Source organism: Spea bombifrons, chromosome 11 (assembly GCF_027358695.1).
Source record: "Spea bombifrons isolate aSpeBom1 chromosome 11, aSpeBom1.2.pri, whole genome shotgun sequence".
Lineage (NCBI taxonomy): Eukaryota > Metazoa > Chordata > Amphibia > Anura > Pelobatidae > Spea > Spea bombifrons.
Window position 1 is genome coordinate 714,922 of NC_071097.1, and position 23,234 is coordinate 738,155.

General features: G+C 40.0%; 1 protein-coding gene across 1 annotated transcript; it reads left to right on the forward strand.

Moving 5' to 3' along the window:
* Positions 1-6,914: 6,914 nt before the first annotated feature.
* On the forward strand, positions 6,915-22,009 carry ADAM8 (ADAM metallopeptidase domain 8). Its single transcript, XM_053450993.1, has 24 exons — positions 6,915-7,001; positions 8,945-9,021; positions 9,644-9,722; positions 10,460-10,536; positions 12,210-12,399; positions 12,498-12,563; positions 12,649-12,717; positions 12,917-13,086; positions 13,500-13,581; positions 13,720-13,868; positions 14,015-14,192; positions 14,321-14,410; positions 14,491-14,686; positions 15,317-15,419; positions 15,605-15,788; positions 15,871-15,948; positions 16,354-16,438; positions 16,578-16,695; positions 18,257-18,446; positions 18,686-18,748; positions 19,036-19,113; positions 19,248-19,295; positions 19,977-20,045; positions 20,481-22,009. Exons 1-24 carry the CDS (start codon positions 6,915-6,917, stop codon positions 20,514-20,516), a joined length of 2,562 nt encoding a protein of 853 aa, XP_053306968.1. The 3' UTR covers positions 20,517-22,009.
* The last annotated feature ends 1,225 nt before the right edge of the window (positions 22,010-23,234 follow it).

Consider the following 23,234-nt stretch of genomic DNA (forward strand, 5'->3'; position numbering starts at 1 on the left):
TTTTTTTTTGTATGGTCGCCTAAATGGTTGAAGGACCACAAAAAAAAGCAAAATGACAGTAAGGAGGGCAACCACCGCAACCCTGTATTTTCAGTGATGTTACCGTTTTACGAGCTTCTCCTTTTTTTAACGAGAAAAGAAGATGTTTTGACTAAAATTAGTCTACGGGGCAACCAGGGGTATGCTTTATATAGGGCAAGACGGGGGGCCGGGCCCTGTGCTCCCACCAGTCCGGGATGCATCTCCATGAGAAAAAGCGGAGCTCTTGCATTCTCATTGGCCCATGGTGGTTACGTGATCGTCGCTGGGGGAGGTGGCACAAAAGTCAAGTCATTCTGGGCTTTTGACCGGATCAGGGATGGCCCTGAGTTGAAGATATGGCAAAAACCGCTAATAACTAAAAACGTATCTAGAAGGAAAAAAAAAATCAAAAATTCTTTGTATTTATTTATTTTTTTTTACATATTTTTGGTGCAAATCACCATTTCTTTATAAATTAGTTCTCACTGTCTGATATAAATGTAAAACTAGCAACAGTAACACCTCCTCAGCATAATGAATGGTTTCCTGTGAAACGATGAACTCCTCTGTGTTGAGGAGCGGATGACAATGTGGAGAATTCTCTACGGAAAGCAATTGTCACTTATAACGAGGTGACACTGCATGAAATGACAGAAAATGTCAACAAATCTGTTGAAAAGGGTTTTTTTTGTTGCAAATAACATGAAAGATACACATCGTTACCGTTGCCCATATCATGGTTCAAGCATAACGTTCTCCAACATTTTATTGGGGTGGACCATGGACTATTCAGAAGATTGGACTTAGAGGCACATCTCCAAGTCTTTGTATGGGTCAAGAATAATGTTAACTAACATTTTACTGTGTTGGACCATGCAGTATTCAGAAGATTGGTTCTGGGGTGTCACATCTCCTGGTACACGAGTCTAAGTCAAGATTATTGTTCAACGTGGCAGACCACTTATTACTGTACATGGGTCTAGGTCAAGAATAATGTTGCCCCACATTTATACTATTCAGAAGATCAGACCGGGGGAACATCACCTGGTCTGAGGGTCTGGGTCGAGAATAATGTTGTCCAACATTTACTGTGGTGGACCACATTCTATTCAGAAGATCGAACCTTGGGGCACATCACCTGGTCCATGGGTCTGGCTTGAGAATAATGCTGTCTTAACGTTTTAGTGTGGTGGAGCAGGTACTATTCAGAAGATCGTACTTGGGGTCACATCTCCTGGTTCATGGGTCTGGGTCGAGAACATTTTTATTGTGGTGGACCACATACTATTCAGAAGATCAAACCTTGGGGGACATCACCTGGTCCATGGGTCTGGGTGGAAAAATATGTTGTCTAGCATTTTTCTGTGGTGGACCACATTCTATTGAGAAGATCGGCCTTCTCCTCCTCGGATTATTTGAAAATGTTTCGAGAGCCATATTGAACCCACTGACAACCACTTGAACATAAGCTGTCCAGGAAGGCCTAACCCATTTGGAGTGGGAGTAGGAAAACCGATACCCTCTGAGAGAGATCGACTTCTAGATAAAATAACCCCAGTTTCTCTTCTCTTTCAGCGCTCCAGCTGCACCATGACGTTCAAATTATCACAAATTTCCGCGCATGATTATCGGGCTGCCACGGAAACTTAATTTCCTTTCCGTGTACCTGACTGAACCGCGATAAGCGGGGCGCCGCGCCCTGCCGTTGGATATCGTTTTCAGAGATGCTCTACTGCAGACCCGCCATAATTTCCGTAACTTTTCGGAAGCTTCTCTCAACAGCTTGTTTTTTTAAATTTTGCCATGTTTTGGTGCTTAAAATACAAAAAAGTGGGATTTTTATCATTAACTGCTATTTTTTGATGGAACTGGATATAAAAAATGAATTTTTGAGAACTTTTTGGAGTAAAAATAGACAGTTTCCAACTGGCCACAGGTCGCTAGCGCTAGAGAGCGTATAGTCCGGAGGGGCCACCTCAGCCCAATCTCAGATTCTTTCCCATATGCCCATCCCTTGCATGTTTAAATTCCCTCACTGGATTACCCTCTACCACTTCCACCGGGAGACTCTTCCACTTATCTACTACAATTTGGAAATTCCCAGTAGTTATATATATTTTTTTCTGCTCCATCTCTCCGGACACCTCCTAAACCTCTCCAGGTAATTGTTTAGAGGAGTTAAGGAGGTGTCGTGAGTAGGTTATCTTGTAACCCCCAGGATAAGCCATGAAAACAGTTTGGTAATTGAGTCTTTCTACAATCTAAGTGACACTGCAGGGAACAATGGAGGGCCTGTGGCCGACTCACACCGATTGAGTCAAGATGGCATTTGGCTTCATTCAGCGTAAATGAGATCAAAGTGTTCGGGAGTCGAATGTCAATAACAGATTTGTTATCAGGAGGGAGCGGGGGGGGGGTGTTCATCCGTACAGACTCTATCTGTGTCCCGGGCCAAATGTAGCCCCCCAGGCCGCGGTTTGAGGAAATAAGGGAAGAAATCACTCATCTAACACATGCTGGGACCCTGATAACCCAACAGCAATATAAGCACCCCTCCGTTATATTATATACTCTAATGCTTCGTCCGCCAACCCCCCTCCCCATCGCTCAACTGGCGGCCGTAGGGAAATAAAATATAATTATTATTATTTTAACCCAATTGTTTTAAAAATACTATTTATATTCCATTTTCTTATTAACACCCTTAGATATTTATAATAAAAAAATAAAAATTAAATTAAAAAATGTAAAAAAAATGTAAAAAAAAAATTCAGAATACAGATAGGGCGTTCTAAATATTAAAAAATATATTATTTAGGAAATGTTGTGCAATAACCGTGGCAGCCAATGAAATACCCCCCACACACATACACCAGGTGATCCAGAATAGCACTTTACCCAAAACTTGGAGATTTTAACTTTTTTTTTTTAATTTGTTTTTAACCAAGATTGTTTTTTTAGGACTTGGAGACACTGGGCGATTGTCGGGGTATGTCTGACGTCCCATGTGCCGTGGCGTGTGTGCTGCATATGTGACGTGTAGACAGACCCAGCTGCCCCGGACTTTAATGCAGTTAGTGACGTGAAACAAACTGCCTTTCTAATGAGATTGGGAGGCAAATGAATTAGCAGAACAGCCCCCCGGGGTGGTGACTCACTGTAGTTTTCATGACAAAGTTAATTGTATTAAGACTTTCTGTTCATTACCTCCTCTTTATTCCTCCCCATCTTCCCTGTGTGCAAGACAAATGATAATTAAAGGGAAATGCACGATTTTAACTTGCCGGCAGATCGGCCCCATTCGGCCCCTTAGACCCCTGTTTTTCCTGCTGTAAAAAACGTAATGAGTCCTAGGTCTGGTCTTTCAGATGTCTAAATCCCCTCGCTGTATTAGCCTCTACCACTTCTGCTGGAGGCTGTTCCACTTATCCACCACCCACTCAGAATAATGCAAATATTAAATCATTAAATGTACAAAGAGATGCTGCTGAGGACAATGCAACATGTGGCGGGTCTGTGCCTCACCTAGAGTAGTGGGGACAGTTCTGGAGAGAGTTCAGAGGAGGCGACTAAAATCTGTCTGCGGGTCTGAGGATCATGGGAATTGTAGTTGTCTGATGCCTGGACGGCTACCTGTTGATCTACAAGCTTCCTATGTACCCTAAGAATGGAGGCCAGATGGTGGGGCAAGAGAGAGATTGTCCACGTTTCTATGGGTCGATATCACTCTCTTTGGGGGTTCTGTTCCTTTCACTTGTCCATAACATCCGAAGAAGAGACCTATGAGGTCCCGGAAGCTTATGTGATCTTCTTCTATGTTGGCCAGTTAAAGGACTCCATCTTCTCTTGGACCAGCATGGCTATAGTTGCCTTCAAGTTACTATCGAGGCAGAAAACCCTATAACGGGGGGAGTAACACCAACTGTTTATAGAGAAGGGTAACTTAATACCCCGAATGACTGAGCGGCAACCCGTCAATAGCTTAACAAACCCAACATGAAGCTTCCGAGGCTCCTGCCCAGGTTCTGCTGGACTTGTTGCTACTCATGTATGTACCAGGAAGGATGGGGCATTTTGATACATATAGTTCATTATTCCTATAAAATATTATTTTGCCACCAACAGGGCAACTACCGAGAGCCGCGCAGGTAGAAACCTAGAACCCGCCGGCAGACCAGACCCAATCGGCCTCGTCTAGTCGCCCTTTCTCCTGATGTAAAGCATCAAACCTTAATCAGTCCTCTTAGATTTCCACAATTTAACCAATTCGGCCATAAATAGCGTTAAAAAAAGTGCAATGTTTCTAATAATATGCTTTTGTAGCACAAAGCAGGAGCATGCGGTGATCTCCCTGAATCTCTCATTTCCTGAAATGAATGAATCACAGACAAGTAAGCGTGTGACTCAGCCTCCGTCCAATCAGAGCCTCCTTCTCATTAGAATATGTATGTATGCTAATGAGCCCTTGATATAGTCAGTGCTGGGGGAGTCGATGGGATAAGGCAGGGTAAGGAGCCAGCAGAATGAACTCCGTCATCCAGCTGCTGGCTTTCTGGACTGTACTGGGTGAGTGATGGATGCAATGTAACTGGAAGCTCTGGGAACTGGGAGACCCTTCCATGCCCCGGGAGGGGTAACTCTCACTAAATGTTCCATACAAAGAGTTACAGCGAATACGATACAGTTGTGTATTTTTTTAGGATACATTCATTCTATGCATATACATAAAAAAAAAAACATATAAAAGAACACATAAATAATATATACAATACAAATACAAATGCGTAAAGTGATATTACATACGTTATATTACATTGTATGATATGATGACTTTATATTACATTGCATTATATTATATACATGATTTGAATTCATATCATTATATTACCTTATATTACACTGCATTATGTTAACTGATTTATATTAATTATATATTAATTACTTCATTTATATTTTATATTGCATAGTATTATATTATTACTTTGTATTACACTGCATTATATTATATACATGATTTAATTTTAAATTGTTATATTACATTGTATTATATGATGACTTTATATTGCGCTACATTAAATTATATTCATTATTTGAAGTCATCTTGTGATATTACATTCTTATATTACACTGCATGAAACCAATTATTTATATGAATTATATATTAATGCCTTCATTTGTATTTTTATATCACATTGTATTATATTATTACTTTATATTATAATGCATTATATGATATACATCATTTCATTTTCAATTGTTATATTACATTGTATTATATGACTGTATATTGCACTGAATTAAATTATATACATTATTTGAATTCATATTGTTATATTACATTGTATTATATTACCTTATCACTGCATTAACTTATGCTATTTATATTAATTAATTATTGCATTTATATTTTTATATTACATTGTATTATATTATTACTTTATATTATCCTCCATTATAGTACATTTTTTTAAGATCATTATATTAACTTATGTTATTTATATTATTTTTATTTAATTCATTTAGATTTTTATCACATTGTGTTATATTCTTACTTTATATTATACTGCATTATATTCTATACATTATTTCATTTTAGATCATAATATTACATTGTATTATATTATTACTATTTATAATTTTTTTAATTTACATAATTATAGAACTTTGTATTATTTTATTACGTTATACAGCATTATATACATTATATATATATAGTACTATATAGTTATAGTAGATTGTATCACATGTGGCTGTATATTTATCTATTAAATAGTGTATTATGTTATCACATTATATTCCATACCTGTTTTGTCCACCCATCATACAGCGCTATGGAATAAGGTGGCGCTATATAAATCAATATATAATAATTATGCATCAAGTAGACATATATGACACATATTTGAAATCATTTTTTTAAATATGATTGCAATTATTGGGTGGAAATCCATGCCAGGCACCTATAGATACTCCTAATGTATGGGCAGGAATTACAGTTTGTTTTACAGGCTCCTGCTGATGGAAGGAAATGGTTTTGTGTGGGGCCTTTAGTTTTGATTTTGTTTTTGGCTTTTTTTTTACATTTTTTTTGCATTGAAAAACAGATGCTTTTTTTATTATTATTATTATTTTACAAAAGCCTCTCTCCCTCCCAGTTGTAATATTACAAAACTTTTTAAGGGGGATGGCTCTGGGGTCTAAACATCTTAAATGCTGATTTTAAGTGTTTCTGGGTCTTTGTTTTTAAACTTTTGTTGTGTGATTTTTTTGTGTTTTTTTTGTAAATGTATATAAATGGGCATTCACAGTTGTTATGAGCATTCATGCTGAAGGTTGTGTGTTGACAAAATGTGATTTGATCCTTGACCCAATTACATTCTTTACTGGAAGGGGAAACTATATATATATATATATGTGTGTGTGTGTGTAAAATGTATTTATTATTATTTTTATACATATATTTTTGTATTATTATTTATATATATACTATTTTGTATTATTATTTAAATATAAATACATACATATATTTTTATTATTTATATATTGATTCATTATCTATATTGACAGTATTTTTTATTATATATATATATATATATATATCTATATATATTATTTTTTAACTGTTTCTTTCCTGGTTTTATATATATGCCTATGGAACTCGTGCTTGATCCTGGTTGGATAAAACATATATATGTATTTAACTTAACATGGTCTATAAAGAAAAGGACTATATTTGGGAAAATATCTCCCACATTTTTAGTGATTTTCTTTAAAATTCCCATGTAGGATTACAATGTTTCCTTGGGGTGGGGGGGGTAGGTTACTGTAGTCCGCAGATTGTTGGCACTGACTGTTCCCCATTTCTACCCCCCCCCCCGGCAGGATGTTCGGAAATGGTGGAGCTCCCCCATGTGGAGAAGTACGAGAGGGTAACCCCACAGAGGCTTCACCTGGATCTGTCGAAGAGAGACCTGACGCAGGTACGACAGTGTTTCCTTCCTGAACGTCATGCTGGAAGCCCACCATAACAAGGATTTGGGTGGGGGGCACTATGCACCAATATACAGCTTGTCTTACAGCTGTTCAAAATTATTTCTCTTTGGCAACCAAATATCTGCAAAACCATTGACGCGATGTAAGCAGGTTTTAATTTATCGAGAGGTTAGTGGATACGTGGAATGGCCTCCCAGCGGAAGTGGCAGAGGCTAATACAGTGAGGGAGCATGGGATAGACATATAGATATCTATGGAAAGACCAAGGGCAGACTAGATGGGGCCGAATGGGTCTAATCTGTCTTCAAATTCTAACCGATGTAGACAGCGTTAATAAATAATTTCATTAAATTAATAATTTTATTTATTTTATTTATTTATTTATTTAAAAATATTAAAAGGTTGACGCCCCCTCCTTTAAAGTAAGGCAGACCATCGGTCACGGAAGAGGTTAAATGTATATATGGAATGTCTCGGGAGCGCCAGCTGAAACATGACAGATACAAGATGGCCGACCCCCTTGTAACATAAACCATAAACCAGTCCTAGATGCCTCCTCGCCCCTCGCTCCCATATATTAAGCCCTTTTTCCATGTCAGATGAAAGCAGCGAGGAGATAAGGTGAGGTCTGCGAGACCCTGACTCACACAGAGAGAGGAGGATGGGGAGGAATAATCCAGACCCAGAGATAATATAAACAAGACGGGCGCAAGACCCCCTTAACTCACCCACAAGAAAAAAAACAAAAAACATTCTTTTCTACATTTTTCCAGTAACAAAACATATTCATTTTGCGTACCGAACCTCTATTCCGCACATAAATTCATCTTTTAACCCAAATATTTTCTTTCACTCACAAAATGTTTATTTTGCTAGAAATGGAACCTAAATAAAGAAATCGGAACCGCCGCTAAAATAAATAAATCCAAAAATCGCACCCAAAATTTTACTTTTAAACACATTTTTTATTATTTTATTATTTTTTATTTACATTTTTTTTTTTTAATTTGAAATGCAAAAAGAAAATGTTTTTCTTTCTTGGAAAATATTTCAAAACGTTGAAAAGTTTAGAGCCATTTTTTTTTCCGCCCCGGATTTCTTTCTGTCCCGTTACAGCGTATATGTATATGTAATATAAATGAAGAAGGTATGCAGCGGCCCGGCGGAGTTTATTTAAAGGTTACTTATTGCGCGGGGATCTTTAATGAATTATGGGACGCTTCTTTAAACCACCGTCGGGGTATGTCGGGGTATGTGGGCCGGGGTTATTTAGTCTGCTGTGGCCTCTCTGTGTCTTCTCCTGTGGTCTCCATCCATGATGTACGTTCTCACCCCCCCCCCTTGATCAAAAACAGCCCTCGTAGGAGAGTTAACCCCTTCTGGGTTTGTTTTTTTAATGTATGTACCGGCAGACATGGCAGTAACCATAAAGGATAGTCCTTCCAGTACCGGTACACGGAATCAGGACACATTGCGCCTCCTTTTAAGTATTTTAGTACGTTTTAAGTACATGTTGAAATTCAAGATGGCCGCCGTGGGGATGCTCAGAGGCGTGGCCCTAAAGATGATCCGCCGACCGGGGCATGCGCAGTAATCGGCTTCGTAGGTGGTTTTGGATGATTTTCTGTGGTTTGTCCTTCTTAGTGTTTTAGTTTCACGGCCCTTACGTTTTAAGTACATGTCATAATTCAAGATGGCTGCCGTGGGATGCTCAGAGGTGTGGCCCTAAAGATTGTGTGCATGCGCATTCATTTATTTACTTTTTTTTCACCGTTTCGATGGGCGCTGCGTCGTTGTATGCTGTGGGTTTGAACCCCTTTATTATTATTATAAACTCAGTAGCGTAGTACAACAGGTCCGATGACATGCCGATCTGTCGGGCTTTTGTGTGAAGAGATTGACTGACCCCCATCTCTTTATCTGTTTGCAGAATTTGCACCCAGAACATGCGCGGTACGCCCTGAATCTCAGAGGCAAAAACTATACCCTCCATCTACAGAAGAACAGGTACAGTTGGCACTTTGATGGGCGGGGGGGGGGGGGTGTGGTACGATATATATATATATACCTCCCGGTTATGGCACCTGAAGCTCTTAAAATAGCCAGAATTTCAAAGAGTGGCCCTTTAAAAAAAAGTAATATTTTTTATATTTTTTTAAATGTATTATTAATTTAAAAACCCTTTCTCTTTATTAAAATATAATGTTTTTTAAGGAGAAACTCTATTCCTAGGGGTTTATCTCCTTTTCTGCCCCACTAGTCCTTGACGAAATAAAATAAAAATGTGTGTCTGCCCCTTTAAGACGTTTACATCATCGTGAAAATCTCTCTGGAGGATCCTGGCTTCCCGGCATCCGCCTTTTAATCTGCTGGCGGTGAAAGGGTTAAGCCTGTCTTTTTTTTTTCTTCTTGTAATTGGGTAGTTAATGACTAAACAGATATATCTGTACAGGATGTCCTGTGCCGTTATTAATCACTATTTCTAAGTAACGAGCGTTAACCGCTTCTTTCCTGGGGAAGTTCTATAAAATTTGGATTTTTTTTATTGCATAAAATGTGTTTTTGTTTTTTTGGTGACTTACATTTTTTTTCGAAACAAATTACATTTTTAATAATTTTTTTTCCCCAGGGAGCTCATCAGCAAAAACTACACCTTAACCTATTACTTGGAAAATGGGGGGCAGGTGACAGAAGCCTCAGGCGGGGAGGTAAGGGGGCATTTTTCGGGGGTACGTTAGTTCTGTATGCAATCAAATGGGTTCATTCTTCAAAAGTGACGTTTTTTATATTTATTTATTTTTTGCCTTTTCACAAATAATTATTGGTACGGATGATAACACGTACGTATCGTATCAGCATAACGGCTGACCCAACGCGTTTCTCCTGAGCTGCCATCTCACTGATTTATCCATGCATGATGCAGGGCCGGCTCGCTGACTTCATTATACATTATACAGGGCTCAGCCCTTCCTGTAGATGAAATGCGTCGGGTTTAATAATAATGTAAAATAATAATATATGTAACCTGTTGGAGGATCAGAGGCATATCACCCCGTCAGGGGGGTCTGCGCTCGACACAAATCCTTGTGCTGTGTTTGTTCCCGGAGAGCCTGGAAACACGTTGTCTCCATCTGTTCTCTTAGCACACAGTCTCTGTTACCGCCGATCCGTCGCTCTCCAAATCATTCCACACATAGGAAGGGGCTTTATTATTAACGTAAAAATTCTGTTTCTAAGCACGATATCAGGTCTTTTAGGGCTGTAGAACCCTGCGATACCCTCATACCCAGCAAACATTCTGACCTCCTAGAAAAGAGGGGGCATCAGGGGGAGGAGAGAGGGACTGGCCACACTACACAGGGACACTTGGCAGAGATGGTGCACACTTGCTGGGTGGAATACATTCTAGACCAGTCTCCATTCTCACCATGTCTTTGGTTTCCAGGATCACTGCTTCTATCACGGACATTTGGAAGGTGACGTCGAGTCTTCGGCCAGCATCAGCACCTGCAATGGAATAAGGTGTGAACCTCATTATTATTATTAGTAGTAGTAATTTTTACATTATTATAAGTAGTAGTATTTATATTATTATTATTAGTAGTATTTATAGTATTATTAGTAATATTACTACTACTAGTAGTATTTATATTATTATTATTAGTAGTAGTAATAGTAGTATTTATACTATTATTAGTAGTAGTAGTATTTATATTATTATTAGTAGTAGTAGTAGTAATTATATTATTATTAGTAGGAGTAGTAGTAGTAGTATTTATAGTATTAATAATATTACTACTAGTAGTAGTATTTATATTATTATTAGTAGTAGTAGTAGTAATTATATTATTATTATTAGTAGTAGTAGTATTTATAGTATTATTAGTAATATTACTAGTAGTAGTAGTATTTATATTATTATTATTATTATTATTAGTAGTAGTAATTATATTATTATTATTATTAGTAGTAATTATATTATTATTATTAGTAGTAGTATTTATAGTATTATTAGTAATATTACTACTAGTAGTAGTATTTATATTATTATTAGTAGTAGTAGTAGTAGTATTTATATTATTATTATTATTAGTAGTAGTAATTTTTATATTATTAGTAGTATTGTTATTTATATTATTGTTAGTAATAATAGTAGTATTTATATTATTACTATTATTATTAGTATTTTATTATTATTACTAATATTATTATTAGTAGTAGTTATTTTTAAATTATTATTGGTAGTAGTATTTATATTATTGCTATTACTATTATTAGTAGTAGTGGTATTTTATTATTATTATTATTATTATTATTATTATTATATAACCGGGCGAGACGGTTATAGAAAGATGGCACTAATAACATAAAATAAAAGCCAAGTCTTTAGGGCAGAAAGAAGTAAGAGGGGCTTGATGGACGCGTTAATGGCGTAGACCTGAAACGAGTGAGTAAGGAGCCAGGAGGAGCTCCACCGAGCGGAAGTGGCTTCGGTTATCAGATCTCCTAACGGCTTCCAGGAAATGAGGCGAACGGAGGTCATTTCTCACTCTGTGCATTTCCTGGCCCGAGGCTGTAATGCTGAGCCCGTCGGGCGCGCTCTGTCCCCAGTAATGTATAGGTCGTATAGGAAGAACCTCGCTACTAGTGTACAATTAGGAAGGAAGCGGCGGGTGTTTACACGTTTTACACTACAACTCCCCCCGTGCGAGTTTACACAACCGCAAGTGCGAAGAAGTCCAAAAGGAGACCGGTCGCGGTTATTACATATGAGTGAGAGCTCCTATACACGAAATGACCCCATCAGGGTTAACCCCTTCACGACAAGTGAAAGGGTTAACTCTGCCGGGAGATCGTCCCCATCCGGTCGCCCGTTTTTCTGAATCAGTGGTTGGTCTCGTCAGGAGCCATATGCCTATCCCATGCGTGTGTTTAAATTCCCTCACTATATGAACCTTCTGCTGGGAGACCATTCCCTTATCTACTACCCTCTCAGTTAACTATAATATTGGTGGTGCAACAAGCAAGTCACCGCCCCTCCCCCAAATACTAATATGCCTCCAAAGTGAGACATCTGACACTGTGCGGTTGATCGGTCTTTCAGACACTCTGGTAGTGAAGAGGTTAATGATGAGTTCTAGATTATTCTCCTATTGATATATATGGATGATTCATTTACTGAGTTCCTCTTCCAGTGGCTTCCTGCTGGTCGACGGGGAGATGTACCTGATCGAGCCGCTGCCTGGGGCCGGCGACCAAGGCGTACACGCCGTCTACAAACACGAACACCTCAGGATGAAGAGGGGCGCGTGCCAAGGGGGTAACGGGAGCGCGGTGTACGACTACGGCCCCAAAGTAGCTGCAATGCTCAAGCCTCAGCCATGGGTGAGAGGCAAAGTGTGATTCCATCTGTGGGCAACATGCTACAGTTTATGTCGTTGTCTACGTTCCTAACCATCTGTACGGTGTCAATTCTCTTTCAGAAAGCCGCCCCCCTACAGACAGGCACCAAATACGTGGAGCTCTACCTCGTGGTAGATAACGCAGAGGTACGTACGCAACAGAAGCCCCGAACTCTCCCGGCCGCGTGTCTTCAGAGTGTGATGTGACCGGTTTTACTTTTTATCCTTTCAGTATCGGAAGTTCGGAGACATGGCTACCCTTCAGCATCGGATGAAAGAGATTGTCAATCATGTGGACAAGGTAAGTCCACGTGACAAATGATGTCATAAATAAGAACCTATGGGGGTTTGTGGGCAGCATGGACGCCAATCTAGGCTTCTTCAAGCCCTTCCTCTGGCCAAAAATACACTCCTATTCTATGTATCATGTCCCCATGTCCATGTGATGGCCCTGTTTACGTGTATGATAACACAGTTTCCACTTGTGTTCTTTCTTGCAGCTGTATCGGTCCCTGAAATTCCGCGTAGCGTTAATTGGCATGGAAGTGTGGACCAATCGGGACAAGATAACCGTGAGCCCCAACGCGGGCACCACCCTTGATAACTTCCTGACCTGGCGCAAAAGAGACCTTCTTCCCAAAAGGCGCCACGATAATGCGCAACTCATTACGTAAGAACCAGGAGATGCGGGGGGGGTGGGGCTGCAGATGCATTGTTGGTCGTTTTATTGGCTGTTGATATGTGTGAATAAGCGCTGAATTAAACATCATGACGCATCATGAGTCGGGTGGGTCGGAGGCAGGGAGCAGAAGTTTAACAATCATTGTGTTCTCCGTCAAATGGCCAGCAGAGTCAGCACTAGTCCTAAAAGGTCACTGTGATGAGGATACAGGATGTATATCCCTCCCTGCTTCCAAAATAAGAACCTCTTAACTGCAGGATGCAACCTTCCTGGTGTCCCCCATTGACACGTGGAGTGATATCAGAGGGACATCGTTTGTATTAGAGGCCAAAAGGTTTTAGAAACATCCCATGATTGACTAGACTCATCCTAACTTTGATATCATTTTTTCTTCTATCTAGCGGGATTGACTTTGACGGTGCTACAGTGGGACTGGCCACCAAGCTGGCCATGTGTACGGGGGATTCGGGAGCTATTAACCAAGTGAGTAATAAGCATTGAGTAGCATCAATGAGCCAACACAGATCTTTCTCTGGTTTCCCACCATTGCTTTTGCCCAGTTCCTTCTCATTTTGTTCTTCTGCATTGATGTCATTAACATCTGATTTTCCCAACCTCAAGGATCACAGCATCAATCCAATTGGAGCCGCCTCGACAATGGCACATGAAATGGGACACAACTTGGGAATGTCCCATGATGAAGATGTGGCAGGTTGCCGATGTGTCGAGTCCAGAGAGAATGGTGGTTGTGTCATGTCTCAAAGCGTGGGGTGAGTACAGGACCAGTGCGGCCATGTTTGTACGCTTGTAGTTACAAAGCTTCATCTCCATTGAAGGTTCTCCAAAGAATGGTCCCATTGAGTATGAAACCTGCATGATGATAGTTGACATCTAACATATAGTCCTATGTTTGCAGCATCGTGTACCCAAAACGGTTCAGCAGCTGCAGCCAAGCAGATCTGGAAACGTTTCTAAGCGACGTGAGCCCCACCTGTCTACTCAATGCTCCAGACACCGACCAGCTGTACGGTGGACCCATCTGTGGAAACCAGTTCGTGGAGAGCGGAGAGGAATGTGACTGTGGATCCTCCGAGGTAATTCATTTAGTGTTGGGTTTGTTATGGGTATTTGACCTGCACACTTTAGATGTTGATCAATTGGGTAGACGTGTCTCGTGATCTAGTTGTATACTTATCTATGTTTCTAATTGCTTTTGTGGCAGGAATGCACCAATCCATGCTGCAACGCAACCACCTGTCGGCTTAAGGAGGGCGCAGAATGCGCACAGGGGGAGTGTTGCCGACAGTGCAAGGTACGTCATGATCCAGGCTAGGGATAATTACCCAGTAATAGGTATAGAGACTGTAGCTTACCAATGCTCCATCTTCACAGATAAGACCAGTTGGTGAGATGTGCCGCAGAAAAAAGGGGGACTGTGATTTGCCAGAGTATTGCACCGGGAACTCTGCACAATGTCCTGAAGATGCCTTCCAGGAGAATGGAGTTTCTTGTGGCTATGGCAGTGGGTACTGCTACAACGGAGAATGCCCATCCCTCAACCAACAGTGCAAGACCCTTTGGGGCTCTGGTAATGCTCACCGATTTATAATGGTGGTTTGGTGGTAGAGGAAATGTAGAATGTATGAAGAACCCGTTTGAAAACGAGAGGAAGTCAGTGGTGGAGCAGAAGGTGTCTAAGGAGGTTTAAGTGTGACCAGATCCTAAATCCTGGAGACACAACCATGCTGTAGCTCATGGAATCCTTCAAGGTGGTGGTCTAGTAGGAGAACAAGGAGATATCTGCCTCTCTTAAGCACGGATATCTCACGTTCCTCACTGATGAGGGATTTGCTAGGGAATCCTTCTAGCAGGAGAAGATAATCTGGTGCTGATCAAACCCCTAAAGATGGCAATACCCTCCAACTTCATTTAGGCTTGGGTATACTTTAGCCTAATGTAATATGTATATACCTTGATACTTTGTTTAGCTTTTCCAAATCAAGTTCTCAAAGTCGATCCAAAGTCGATCCTCAGCTACCACCAGCTACCAACAGCACATGCAGGTTTTTTGGTCCTCCTCCAAGTAACAAACAACGTCTTAGTCATCCAAGCAAATTGTCCCGTGGTCATGTGAGAAGTTCTATTTGGAGATACTTGAGGAGTTATAATCGCATAGACTTCTGAAATCTAATCAAAATGTCCCGCTGATGTCTTCCAGATGCACAGGTTGCTCCGGATATGTGCTTCAAGAGCAACACTCAAGGCAACAAGCATCTGCACTGCAAAAAGACAGAGAGCGGATACCGAGGCTGCAGAATAAAGTATGAAATATCAAATGTCAAATATTTTTAAAGCCTAGATTCACTTTAACCTATATATTACATATTATATTATTCTATTATTATACGTCACACATTATTTCCAAGCCATCTTTATTTAGATGTACGTATTTTGAAAGCTTTTCATACAGTTCGGTCTCAATAACCATTTTGTTTTATCTTTACAGGGATGTCAAGTGTGGGCGTCTACACTGTATCAGAGGCAAAGACTTCCCAATAACCAACAACAAATACGTCCTCACACTGATCGGCGGGCAGGAGTGTAAGGTGGCCGAAGTCTCGGATAAGGACAGTGGGTTCATCTCTGATCCTGGCATGATCCAGACCGGGACAAAGTGTGGCTTTGGCATGGTACGGCTCTACCTTGCTTGCAGATCACTGATAGAGCCAGAGGAGGATATCCCGCTAAACACTAAAATGTTGTTTCTTCCAGGTTTGCTTCGAAGGGGAATGCCGGGACCTTTCAGTATTTGGAGAAAAGAATTGTTCAGCGAAATGTAACAGTAGAGGGGTAAGTCTTCTCCACAACTGCTTCATCTGTGGTCGCATACAAATATCATCTATTGAGGTCCCTTCAATAGTCTAATTGTCCGTGATAGAGACTGACTACTCCGCTAGCGTACTTCACGTGTGGACAAAGTCCGGGGTATGTTGCCGAGAGTCATATGTGAACGATGGGTCCCTGGTCAGTTTGGTGGACACCTAGGTCAGTCCACCCTTATAGTCATCACATATAAACCTGCTGGCTTAATGAGCTGTCTTCTCCTCAACAATGGGCGCAAAATGTGTTCATCCCCTCGAGACCTCCATTGGGGGAACGTTATGAAAATATCTTGGTCTACCCTGAAAAGGTGACCTAATAATGACTACGCGACATATGTAACATCTCGCATACTATACACCTTTTCCTATCTAGACATGTAATCACAAAAGGCAGTGCCACTGCGAGCCAGGATGGGCACCTCCGTTCTGTGACCGCAAGTTTACAGAGATCACCGCAGGTAATCGATTCTTCGCGTTCTTGCATTCGGAGGAGAATAATAATGTTATTCCACCTAAATTCATTGGCGAAGGCTTTGTTTATGTAAATGTTCGAGTCGGTCCGAAGACTAACCGTCGTTCTTGTACCCGTCTCCGCAGGCGACGGAAACTGGCTCTTGATCGTTGGGATTTTGGTGGCTGTTTTTCTTTTTGGAGTCTTGATTATTGCTGGGATTTATTACTACAAGTGGAGGCTGAGGAACTATCCTCAAAAAAGGTAAATATTGCGTATTCCATTAATAATAATACTACTAACAAAATTAATAATGTGACTTAGGACACATTTTAACCATTTTTGGTGCCAGGTAGGAAGGCTATGTTTTATTTATTTAATATAAAATGATAACCGTCTCCGGGATAGTATGATTATCAGCTTATAAAGTGAATGTTTTGTGTATCTCTTCCCTGGCCGACAAATGTTGTCTGGTCTATATGCTAATACCACAAATTGAGATTCTGCTGTATATATTCAGGGTCAATAGGGTAAGTCTGGCTTATTCTAAAGGAAAAATTCTTAAAAGCATTTGGCGTTCAGGCATTTTTGCAGATGTAACATCAGTCATTTAGGTTGAAAGCACATAGAAGTCCAACAAGTCTATTTGGGTTGAAAGTCAATGATTTATCACCAAGAGAACCTGATATGGGACTGGAGAGAAAGCAGCTCTTTAGCAGAAATGGACGTTGAGAGTTAGTTATCAATAAGCCTTCCTCGTTGTATCATTTATGGAATCCTGTAAGAAGGCTTGACGTTCCGAGCTGTAATTACCTTCAGCAATTCCCGAGCTCTGCGGCCGATCATTGATTAGTTCTGATGTCAGAAAGAATCAGTCTTCACAAATTCTCTAATCTGGGAGTCTGACTCATGTTACATCGGCTGTTCTCAATCCCCCCCTCCTCCCCGAATCCTGAGCTGACATAGTCTATGTGTTCTTGGCTCGAAATGATGAGACACAGGACTTGTTAGTAATATGGGTTTATGGTGCTAGAAATCATATTTAATACATCACCATCAAACTCAACACAGTCCCCGTTTATTAAACCCAATCAGTCGTCCTTGGGTAAGTTAATTTCAGTTCTTGGCCATCGGACTCATTCTTCCAGCAATCAATAAAGGTAACCGTTTTGACGAGGTTTGTCCACAATAATGGATTCATTGTCCAACAATTATACATTTAATGGATGAAGAAGAGTGAAAAGTGGAAGTTCTACATCCTCCTAATATTTCACAATTAATCATCTCTTGTTATTGCTGAGTTCCTAAATTGCTTCCTACGGAACTCGGTGACCACTTCCTCTTGAGTGGACATGGAATTGTAATGGCTTCACACTCCAGATGTCCATCTGTGTACAGTTTTAGTGGTTTTGGGTTTTTTTTTTTAGGAAAGAGGATCTTATGACATATCTCTGCAAGGCAAAAAAAAAAAAAAAAAAATATGAGTCAGCCGATCTTTTTAATTTACTGCTTCCTTTCCTTCCATGAATAATTCTTTTAACCCGTTTTGCAGTCGGGGCGGAGATACTGACTCTAAAAGGACCAAAAAAATTACAAGTATTGATTTCAGTGACTATTAGGCAGATAAAATGTTCAATCGGTAAAACGCATGCCATTATCCACCAGCAAAAGTAATTGGAAAAGCCTTTTAGATGACCTTGAATAGTCCTCATACCACAAATCCAATGAAGATCCATATTCACAAAGCCTTTCTTTTCAGCTTCTAAATTCAATTAAATTATGTTATATTCATTAAAAATTATACCTTTATTATCTCTTGATTTAGGACAATCAAGACAAACTCCGGCTCCGGCTTGACCAATCCTCTGTTCCAAGACAGCAGAAGCAACAGGCCTGTCAAGAAGGATGTCCCAAATCACTTGATTGGTCGACCCCAGCTAATAGCTAGCACTTCTAATCTGGAGGATTCTAGATCTGCATTCATAACGATAGTCCCTTGTGAGGACGCAGAGCAGGTGAGAAAAAGAAAATGTCTCCTGATACATTACAGAACATGGCGATTCAATTCCACACTTGGCCTAATAGGTCTTCTTTTCAACCAGCCATTGCTTCTCATGTCTTCTGTCACAGACGTATCTTCTCCTCGTCTCTCCTTTCTTGCCTCGTTCTTAATTCAGATCTCATATCTTGTATCCATCTAGCGCTAGTGAGAATTTAGCGCTCATTTTTGTCCATTGTTCTTCTTCTTCTGTAGGCTCCAGCCTTCATTTCTGATCCCCAGCCGAGGTCTCCAATATTAATCCCCAAATCACCCCAGGTACTTTGTTGTGCTGAGTATCTTTTCCAAGCTTGCATTTCTTAAATTCTGGAATTTTCAAGCCCATTGGATGCTTTTTTTTTGTATTTTGTTGTGTTTCATGATGAGGTTTTGGGTTTCACCAAAATTTGGAGCTTATCGTGCTCTAGCACCTCAATTTAACTTTACGTCTAGATTGTAAGTCTGTGATTTATTTATCTGAAATGTCAATTTTTAAAGGGAATATTGACCATGCAGTTAGTGGGCCCCACTACCTTTAAACTATAAATTTCTTTTTGTCATTCCAGGTGACAAAACCCAGAGTAGCACCTCCTGTGCCTCCTCCACCAACCTCTAAACAACAGGCCAGACTAGGATTTCCACAGGTAGGTGAACTTATGTAGAATTTCAAAGGGCTGAAGCATGGTAAAGTGAGCTAAGAAAATTAGAAATTTGGGTTTGAGGCCATCAAATTTGCATCTTATAAAAAATATATTTTTGTATTTACTTATTTTTACAGGCATCAAGCCCTCCAAACAAACCATTGCCGACACTGAAAACAAAACCGGTAATTATGTTTTATTTGGGTAACATAACACACACCAAGCACCAATTTTGGTTCTTTGCTTGAGATGAGTTTCGGCAGATTCTGCAACTCCTGAAACTCCCCACGGGCGAGAAAGCTTCAACAAGGAGGAGCACGTTCGAGAATCCAAAAATCAACATCTGGATTGTATTCGGTTTACAGCCAGTGAATCAGCATGACAAAAAAATCCTCACAGTTGCCTCTCCTTGTTGGGATTTTCTTATTAAAGACACAGTCTCATTAAAGAGCGCTGGGTCTCAATGGGGACTTTTTTTACCCACTTGTTTATATTATTTCTGCTCAATCAATAATTTGAAAAGAGAGCTTTTTGGTCCATTTGGGCCGATCGCTGAGATTCATTCAACTTTTTGAAAGGAGAACAACTTTGCCCATTGTGGTGACTCTCTTCATGAGGGTCACCTCATCATCTAAGATATGGTGGTTGCTCACAAAGACATAAATTCTCAATTTTCTCCAGCGCAAGGAAATCCAGAGAAATGTTTGGTTCAATCCAGTTGAAATACTCATTTGAGTCATCGCCAATACACACAAACACCCGCCAACTAAGTCCACAAATTTAGCACAACAGCAAAAAACTAGACGTTGTATGAGATGTCTGACCATATCAAGATAGCTTACACTCTACCAATGCTTTTGTTCCAGGAATTAAAACAGAAGCCGTCACCACCGGTGAAACCTTCGGAATTTCGCATGAAAGAGGTGTCCTCGCAGGTGAGCCACCATATTGGTGTGGTGCTTGGTGGGGTGTAGAGAAAAGTGTTGTCCGAGACCGTCGGCGTCTTACTCTTTATCCACTTTATCGAATCTGCCCAATGGATGTGCAAGTTTTGTTGATCCACAACATAAGTGTTTCACTTCTTACGCAGTCGAATGTCCAAAAGCGACAACGCTTGTCTACTGCTATCCATTTTATCTTCCGTTGTCCACCTTATCTTCTCTTATCCACCTAGATTCCAAGACAGTTGTCACCTCTGGCTCGTTAATATTTTTGGTTAATATTGTGACAGAGGGTAGCATATTTTCTGGTCTTCACCATTCCAAAAATGAAGCAATGACATGTTGACAGAAAAGAAAAATACCATAAATACACTTATTTTGAATCTGTAAGCATTTGAACAATTTTTCTCCTTTTTGTTTTCTTCTCAGAAAGTGGCCTTAAGGCCTCCTATCCAGCGGAGATGACCCTTTGCCTGGATTGCCGTCTGCCTCTGACTAAACAATTGCACAAAACGTTTTGACTGCTTGGCTGCCGACTGTTCGAAATGGTTTAGGCTTATTCCGTCGTTCCATCGAGTGCCTTATTACATACGTTCTGAAGATGAAGGTCTCAACGTAGCAAGGGCACGACTGATGATGAAGACAGGATTCCAAGAATCTCTGTCCAACGTGGAGCAGAAAATTCAGGATTTGGGAAGATTCTTTTTCCTCCAAATCATCAGTTTTACAAGCAGTCCGGGTAATTTGGGTGCTTTTCAGGGCTTCTAGAACGTTTCCGCGGATCCCAAATGGAACTGGAAGAACGATTGGAATTCTAATTGGCATGTGGGGCTAAGCTCAACTACTATGCAGGAAGACTTGCACTTGATGAAGGAGAGGACATTTTTAGGGCTAATTGACCTAGTTTCTGGAAGACGGTTCAAGGTTCACTTAAACAGTGCATTATATCGGTGGTTTTGCCCTGCAAATTTTGCACTATTCACTCGAAGCGATTCGAGTGCACAATCCGAGGAGAAAAAAAGGAATTTTCAATCAAAAAACTGCTGCTTTATACAAGACACTTTTTCTATATAAAAAAAAAGTTAATTTGCACTGCCTTTACGTACAACCGAACCGATCGCGTCTCGGATACAAAAAGGGATCTGATTCGTACTTTTCACCAGTGCCGTTAAATTATTCCAACTTTATTGGTTTTCTTTTTGCACGTTTTTTGATATTTAAGAAATTCTTTACATTTGGAGAATATTGTGTTTCCTTCGTATACATTCCAAGAAATGTGTTTGTTTTTTGACGTTATAAGAGTGTTACGGACAAAGGTTGGGCGAGTCTCGTGCGAGACGACCTCCGGTTTACATATGTTAGGTACACTTGTTATATCAATGCAATCGTCTGCACTGAATTATGGGTACATTCATGTTTCAGTTATACGGTCAGACTTTTTATACCGGTTCTTTGGATGGTCTTCACGTTTCATCCACAATCATCTGACCTCTCATGGTCCTCCTTCGTAGCCGGAGATAAGAATTCATCGCCAGCTTTTCTGGGTTTTAAAGTGAAGGATGAAAGGAAAGACTTGTGATTCATCTCAAACCAAACTGTGTCTTGTGTTCCTGGCCCGCCGGGGAAGTCTAATTAGAGACGCGCTGACATGTATACGATCATGAGACTGCATGTGACTCCTTGTCGGGGCAACGACCTTCTCCAGCAAGACCCAAACTCAATGGTACTTTCTCCGTTCCCATCGGATCTACGTCTATCATCCTTTTCCCCTTTCCTCCCACCATGGAGAAGGACCGCATGTTATCGTCCATGGACCCTTCCTACAAACGGGGGTGGGGTGGATGCAATAGATCGTAAAACGGTGACTGCCGTACCATGGAAAGGCTTAAATTATAATGTTTTTGTATTTTTGTGTCTTTTTTTAAACAATAAAAAGTGTATATAATGGATGTCACTGAGTGTACGGTTTCCACGCCTCTCCGTGAGGATTTACGAGCGTGCGTGTGTGTGTGTGTGTGAATGCGTGTGTGTGTATGCATGCGTGTGTCGAAATCCGTGCTCAGGGATAAATATTTGAAGTGAAAGAATGTCCTGTAATCTTGATAAGAAGACACTCTGATGGATCTTGAACGGATTTGCCCTGACTAAGGGTATAATCGGGTGGGGGTGGCGGATTCTTAATGCCTGAGTCAGTTTTCATCATATATTTGTCTTAAAAATAGTCCGGATTTATACAAATTGACGAATAAAGCGGGTTCTGAGTCACTCCGGGATCACATCACAGGTGAGTCGGAGGACTCGTCCACGAGCCACAACTGCTCTCTGCATGCGTCATATGCCTTTAGAAACAATTAAATACGTTAATTACTGTATTTTGTGGGGATTTTTCACATTCCAGAATAGCCCCCCAATCCTGATCCTACAACCGATACACTACTATACCTCCCAACTGCCTGTTTCCCATGCGACAGTCCCGATTCTCATGGGGCAGCTATGTGTAACGTCGATTGAGGTCCATGGCATTTTTGCTCTAGTGCCGCAAGGTGGCAGGAAGGACAAATAGGCACGTGGTCCTGCCCCACTTGTCACCCTGCCCCCCCCCCCAGCGATTGAACACCTGAGTGCTTGGGGACTTATGCACTACATATAAGTCATGCTTTTTTTTTTTTTGGAACATGCTGTTTTGCTGGCTTGGTAGTTAAGATCAAAGGATAAATAAAAATAGAAATATAATAATCTAAAATATTGCGCGAGATGTGCAAAACATCTAAATGCATAAAACATACATAAAAAATAATATAGAAATCTAAAACAATGCACACAAAATCAAAAAAAAAACCCCAATATATAAATATAAAACAATGCACAGAAATATGAATAAAAAATAATATATAAATCTAAAACAATGCACACAAAATTAAAAAAAACAACCCAATATATAAATCTAAAACAATGCACAGAAATATGAATACAAATATTTAAATCTAAAACAATGCACAGAAATATGAATAAAAATCCTTTATAAATCTAAAAAATATACCTAAAAATATAAATAAAAAATTATATATAAATCTAAAACAATGCACAAAAAATGTGAATAAATATAAAACAATGCACAAAAATATGAATAAAAATAATTTATAAATATTCAAATACGCAAAAATTTAAATCTCTGTCTGTAAC